This window comes from Salvia splendens, unplaced genomic scaffold, assembly GCF_004379255.2.
Source record: "Salvia splendens isolate huo1 unplaced genomic scaffold, SspV2 ctg806, whole genome shotgun sequence".
NCBI lineage: Eukaryota > Viridiplantae > Streptophyta > Magnoliopsida > Lamiales > Lamiaceae > Salvia > Salvia splendens.
The window spans coordinates 57,815-64,470 of NW_024599483.1; the positions used below are offsets into that span (position 1 = coordinate 57,815).

General features: G+C 40.7%; 1 protein-coding gene across 2 annotated transcripts; it reads right to left on the bottom strand.

The window, feature by feature from the left end:
* Window positions 1-643: 643 nt before the first annotated feature.
* LOC121791418 (homeobox-leucine zipper protein MERISTEM L1-like) lies at window positions 644-5,637 on the bottom strand. Of its 2 annotated transcripts, XM_042189372.1 has the most exons (11): window positions 5,334-5,637; window positions 5,047-5,155; window positions 3,493-3,767; window positions 3,105-3,411; window positions 2,575-3,018; window positions 2,384-2,485; window positions 2,098-2,298; window positions 1,836-2,010; window positions 1,488-1,759; window positions 1,313-1,408; window positions 644-1,227 (listed from the first exon to the last, which is right to left on the bottom strand). In XM_042189372.1, exons 3-11 carry the CDS (start codon window positions 3,711-3,713, stop codon window positions 856-858), a joined length of 2,190 nt encoding a protein of 729 aa, XP_042045306.1. In that variant the 5' UTR covers window positions 3,714-3,767; window positions 5,047-5,155; window positions 5,334-5,637; the 3' UTR covers window positions 644-855. The 2 variants fall into 2 exon arrangements, with proteins under 2 accessions (XP_042045306.1, XP_042045307.1); XM_042189373.1 differs by lacking the exon at window positions 5,047-5,155.
* Between the last annotated feature and the right edge of the window lie 1,019 nt (window positions 5,638-6,656).

Consider the following 6,656-nt stretch of genomic DNA (forward strand, 5'->3'; position numbering starts at 1 on the left):
ATATAAGTGAGTACAATTACTACTAGTTGGACCCCACCGTGGTTCAGCCACAAAGTAGTCCAAGTACAGCCGTACGGCAGCTAAGTCATGCTCTTGGAAGACCTGCACCCAATGACTGATTGGCTTAGGGACCTGCTGTTGTAAGTTTGTAATTGTTGCTGCCTTTGTTGTCGCTCCATGCGCATACCGCACTCCAACATGGCTCGCTCTAAGGCACCCACAATCTCGTCGTCATCATAAGGATCCATTCGAGTGGAGAGTGAAAAAGAGAGAGATGTGTAAAAATTGGAGTATAGGTATGAATGAAATGAGATGACAAGTGGTATTTATAGTGTGAATTTAAGAAATAATTAAAAAAAAAAAAACTGCGATCGTCACTTTATCGGCTGTAAGGCCTGCAATAGGCGCCGGTAGCGTTCGGCGCAGAGTATAGAGCGGCAGTTTGGGGGGCACTGTTGATCGCAGATATCATGCAAAACCGTCGATCGATCGACAATTTGTATCGTCCCCTATTGTGAATGGCCTAAACACTTCCGTTGCCTTTTCGAAACAGTACTGAACACATAAAGAGGCGCACATGTTGATAAAGCAAAATGCAACTAATAAATTAGTACTACTACTACTACATATAGCTAGTTAAAAAGAAGCAAGAATTTAGGGGTAATTAAAACCTTGTAAGGAAATAAAAGGAATTAGTTGGCGAAGAACAGAGATAATACATAGCAGCAGCAGTTTTTGCATACACATCAAATAAAAGCAGGTCTTTGATCTCAAGAGTCAATACCCGAACCCAAACCCCTTGCTCTGCAAGGATCACGCGAGGTGCGTTCTTGACTTCTCCCCTTCGCTCCAATGTTACACCACAGTGTCGCAGAGGACAGCGCCCTTAATCCTCTCAACGGTGCATTTGATGAGGCTATTAACGGTTGTTACCGATGCCAACGAAAGCTTCGCCGTCGGAACCGAGTCCACTAGTATCTGGAAGGCCACCGTTAGCAGCGACCCGCCTGATCCCACCACCTCAGGAACTCCCCCGGCTTCGTTGCTGGGCCCGTCGGGGAGTATGGCGAAACCCGAGGGGAGGAGGGCCAAGTAGTCCGGGTCGCCGCCACTTAGGACCACGTTCATAGCGCGGATATCTACCGGAGCGTACATCACGTACGATCCCGTTGCGTCCGTGCTGCTCTCCTGAAGTATGAGCATGTTGCTTTGGCTCGAATTCGCGCTCTGAAAATATGAACACCTTCATGTTTTAGTTCCCCACTATAAACAGAGCGATTTAGAAGTATGGATTGTTATTTGTTAATCTTACGTTGACGCGCAGAAGTGAGACCGAATTTCCTGGATCACGTCCATTTGCAATGTGTGCCATTTCTTGAACGAGGCCGCCGTTTGAGAGAATGTCCCACTTTGATCCAAGTAGGTTGATTAGAATCACTTGCAGATTGTAATGAATGAGAACAGAATTGCATAAGCAGATGAAATACCTGGCTTCTGGAATTCTCGTCGCGCAGGAAATCGAAAACTCTTTTGGGGGAGACGGGGAGCCAGAAGGAAGTAGCAGCGCTGAGCACAAAGCCAGGCGGCCTGCCTGGATCGTCCATGCTCTTTCTGGTCATCACCCTAACATCATCCGCGCCACTCCCTGAGAGTGTCGTCCATGTGTGAGCGGTCGAAGCTCCCACGCCGCTGCAGAAACTCATCACCATCCTCTCCGCTAGCTTCAGCATGCTCTTTCTACCTTCTGGAGATGAAATCACTGCAACACATGCATAATTAGGATTACTTCAATGAATAATTGTTGAAAGTAAGTTAAAAAAAAGGTGGAATTGTACCTCCAACATCGCCTGCGGAGATGTTATTCGCCATCACGCTGGCTAGGCGCTCGCATTGTCTGTCAAGAGTTGCAACCCAGCGCTTAGCCCCAAATGCTAGTCCCGAATTAACCAATGGCTTGTAAATGCTGTGGACTGCTCTGTCGTCTATCTCTACATGTTCAACCCATGTCACCTACCAAATTAAACATATATGTACATTAAACCATGTGATTCTGCTGATTAGATCATATGCCTACCTACATTGATCAATTAGTCATACCTTAGAGTAACCATTAGGCAATTCCTGAATCAAACAACCAGACGGCCGTCGCCTGCATCTTGAAATGGAAGCAGGCCTCAAGTTGTCTAAAGAAACATCAACCACGGCCCATGTCCCGTCGTGGTGTTGCTTGCAGTATCTCACGAAGTAATTCTCCCGCGTTGGGACCAAAGGAGAGGGCACTTGGAATTCAGCAGTCATCTAATTAAAGAACCAACCACATCACTCAGCCAAATCTATATAAACATATAACTAATGAACAAAGTAATCATGGTAGCAGACATACCACTTGTAAAGCTCCGTTGTGGTTGCCTGCAACACCAGTAGACAACACCTCCACAGTCACTGCTCTCGAAACAATGCTGGCAAACACACTCGACCATTGGTTCTGAAATCACAATTCAAACCAAGCATCAGAGACTAGGCATTTAATTTATCTATGTACTAATTGAAAAATGAAACGGTGGCTCATCCTACCACATCCATCAAGATCTCGACCAGGTTTATATGGTTCATGATGACTACAGCCGACTCCCTTGATGCCTCGGATATCAATCCTAAAGGCTTGGGACCAATTCCGCGGGGGAAGGTTGTTCCATATTCCTCCTCACTCAACATCTCTGCACCATTGCTGATGCTTGGAATCCACAAGGGTTCTCCAGCTTGAGCCATTCTGATGAGTTCCTCCATTGCTGCAACGGCCAGCTCGATTATCACTGGCTTATCAGCCTCAGTAGGCCCTGATACTGACCTGAGAAAATCTGCAGCTCCAAAAACTTCCCTACCTATACCCACCTGACCCCCGAAACTCCCCACTCCAAGATCAAGCGACCGCGATGCTCCTTCTCCCGGGGATAAATGAGGATATGACAGCATTGGTTTCCCAGCATATTTCGAAGCAATACCAGATATCCTATCAATCTGCATATTAACAAACATCATATACATAGACCTAATTATTTAGATAGTGAACCAAAAAAATGAATCATATACTATATATTACTCGCCTCTTCCCTTAAGCGGGCATTTTCGATTCTGAGATGCTGCTCATCGAACGACATCTCGCCAATCGCAGCTGGGCCTCCACAGCTAGGACAAGTAGCATTGGTGAGAGCCTCTTTGTACCGTATGTTATCTTCTCGAAGCTTGTCGTTTTCGTTTCTTAGTTGAGTGTTCTCGTGACGCTCATGTTGGGCCTTCATTTGGGTACGTTTATTCTGAAACCAAAACTTAACTTGCAAAGGCTCCAATCCAAGTCGTCGGCCGAGCTCTTTCCTCTGTTTGTCGTCTGGGTGGGGGCATTCATTGAAGAACCTGTCAAAAATACTCATTTAAGCATAGAAAAGGGAGATAACAAGAGATGGAAAGTAGTAGTAGTAGTAGTAGTGAGCTTACGATTCCATTTCCTGGATCTGATGCTGTGTGTGGCGATGATATCTCTTCTTCTTTGGGCGTTGATTGGGATCTTGATCATCGCCAGATGGTGCCTCCATAATATCAGTCCCGGACTTGCTCTCGTATTCGTCGTCTCTAATCAAGTCCATCTCATTTTCCAGTGTTTTATGCGCCATATCCAGCAGGTGATGGTGGCTATCGAACATGTTTGGCTGAAACATCTTACAACCTGCTGCTTTTCTGCTATTAAAGTCGCCGTTGTTTCGAATCAAGATCTGCCAAACAAATAATGATGTTAGGATTTATGAATTGGAGCTAGGAATTGAAAAGTTGCAATACCAAATGGAATGAATTTTGCTTTAAAACTGCGTGTTGTAGTTGTACAGTTTCCCGTTGTTTACACGCTTATGTATACACGCAATTCTTTCGAAGAAGGGAGGCATTAATTTGGAGGCAAATTAATACGCGAGACTGAAAAATGTAACTAAGCAAATGGAATTGAATCTCATTTACTAGCGAGAAAACGGGGGTCAGCTGCATTCATTTAAGCGTGTAGAATATTCGATTAAAAATAGAAACATAAAACCAATTTAGAATAGGATGTGATTATAGTGTTAATGATGCCGTCAGGTCTTCAGATCTATCTTTACTCTCCCCGGTGAAGAAGATAGAATGGCAAAGACCGGTCTACATATATTACGATGCAATTAAACTTAGCTCAAGTCCTAATCAGATCTACATTAAGAAATAAAGATTGTACAACGAAATCACCGGTAAGAGTGTATTGCGTCACAAAATATTTCTAAATAAGATGGTAAAAAAAGAAAAGATTCTTGTAATCCTGAACCAATTTGAAAGAAAACTCTTAAAACTCACCCACTATTGTTTTGGTCCGAGCATTTGAAGGACCATATAAACCCTAGAAACTTTTCTCTCTAATTCCGGCGAAATGGGGGTTTATATATAAAGTTTTATTGGGTTTCTAAAAGTTAGTAGATTCTATGGCAGAGGGATGGACTTTTGTTTTGTTGTTTCTTTTAAGGTTTTGTGGACTTTTTGTTTCTTGGTTTTTGGATTAAAAACAAGACTTTTCATCTCCACTGTCGTGACGTGCCAAAGGACTAAAACGAGTAAAAGAAAGAGTGATGCTAAATGACCATAATGTGGCCGGCCATAAAGAGTTAATTTAGCCCATTTACACGTATAAAAAAAATTAGAATTACCGATATAAACTTATATGTGTGTGAATGGACTTGTGAGTTGATACTTATCCTTGAATTCCATTACGTAAAACACATTAATATCACGAATTACTGTATACGTTGAGCAATAATCAAGAAATGACAGTAGTAATAAGTTGAGCAAAAACTACGAAAGAGCAACACTAACATGTTGAGCAACATATAATGAAGATGATATAAAAGTAAAATCAAGTAGTATTAAACCAAAAATTTGAAAAAAAATCAATTTTTTTTTATATTTAATTAATTTATGGCTGGCCATAATGTGGCCGCATAGCATTATTCTAAAAGAAATTGCAGAGAAGGGGTTTACATTGTGAACTGGTCTCTTGACGTTCTAGCTGTATCTTAGTTTCTTAAAACGGCTTTTCATATAACGCCCATGAGATCTTCGGCGGTGTCCAAATTCAAATCTTTTCACTCTGTCCAAGAAATAAAATTAAAATAAAAACATAATTAGGAATACAAGAATGTGAGAAGAAAAGCGAGAATTACGGTGTTTTTTCCTTTCTTTTGAAAGAGAGAGAATTGAGGTTTTAGAGAGCGCACAAGCATAGAACTTGCTATAAGAATATATGCAAAATATGAGAGTAGACTTACTTTTGTTGAAACTTTGTAGAACAAAGGAGAAGAAAACCCTAATCCTGAATTAGGGTTTGGCGAAATATTGAAGGTAGAGATCTACTGATTTGGGAGATTAAAGGGATTGGAGAAAAGCAGTTTTGGGCAGGCAGTGAAGTGTTTTCTAGTTTGATTGCAGATGGAGGCTTTCTTGTGAAGGGAATTTAAGAAGAATTGTTGATGAAAGGGAGAGAAAGGAAAAGGAGATAGAAAAAGGCATGAAGGCGATGATGAAGAAGAAGGAGAGATGATGGAGAAGAAGATGAGGCAGGAATGGAGTAATTGCAGAGCGTATAGAGAGGGTGCGATAGCATTTATGGCGGGGGCGGGCGGGGGTGGTTTTATGGCAAGGCCCTTTGGGTTGGTATATGATGTTTAAATTTCCTCTGCCGCAATGGTGAAATCCACTTAATTACCTTTTTTTTTATTTTCCTTTTATTTCTCACGCCTCTTACTCTCCATACAACTCAATTCTTACGCCTCTCACTCTCCATACAACTCAATTCTTAAAGTGTCCACAATGGGGGAGCCGCGGCCCGTGGCTCGGGTGCGCGGCCCCCACTGCAGAGAGCACTGGCGGATTCAGGATTTAATAATCGTGGGTAGAATTAAATAAGATAATAAATATAATATTAGATATATTTATGTAAAAATACATAAAATATAAATATCACAATCTTTTGTTATGCGGTATAGTTTACTTTTACGAATATCAATATTTTGAAATCGATTCAAATTTTTTCATTGGGAATAGTTGCAAACGCCCTCCTTCTCATTCTATTCCATTAAAATGGCATTCAACCAATCATCTTTTATCTTATTTTGTAGCTCTGACTTCACAAATTTTATTATTGAAAACACTCTTTCAACATATATTGTGTTATTTTTTCGTTACTGAAGTAAGATCATTTTAATCCTTCGACAAACCAATGGGGATTACTAAAAGTAAGATAACACGATCAATCCTCTAAAAAAATTATAATTTATATTCTCTCTTTAATACTCCCTTCGTCCCATAGTAGATGTCACACTTGAGAGATGGCACGAGATTTTATGAGATGTTATTTTGTGTGTTAAGTGGTGAGAGAATATATAATTTTATAATTGATGTGAGAAGGAACTTTTTCCAAAATAGAAAATGTGACATCTTTTGTGAAACAAATTAAAAAGGAAAGTGTAACATCTACTATGAGACGGATGGAGTACTAATTAATCACATTCTATAACATTTTGAATTTAATCTCATTAAGGATAAGGCAAATAAAACAATTAAATCAATAATTTAAAATTTAAATGCTTTAT

What these genes read in the sequence shown, in the direction of transcription:
- LOC121791418 (XM_042189373.1), bottom strand. Translation starts at nt 3,713, where the DNA reads ATGTTTCAGCCAAACATGTTCGATAGCCACCATCACCTGCTGGATATG. An exon ending in CAGATCCAGGAAATGGAATC is followed by an intron (nt 3,412 to 3,492) that starts GTAAGCTCACTA and finishes TATTTTTGACAG; the next exon opens with GTTCTTCAATGAATGCCCCC. An exon ending in ACAACGGAGCTTTACAAGTG is followed by an intron (nt 2,299 to 2,383) that starts GTATGTCTGCTA and finishes TTCTTTAATTAG; the next exon opens with ATGACTGCTGAATTCCAAGT.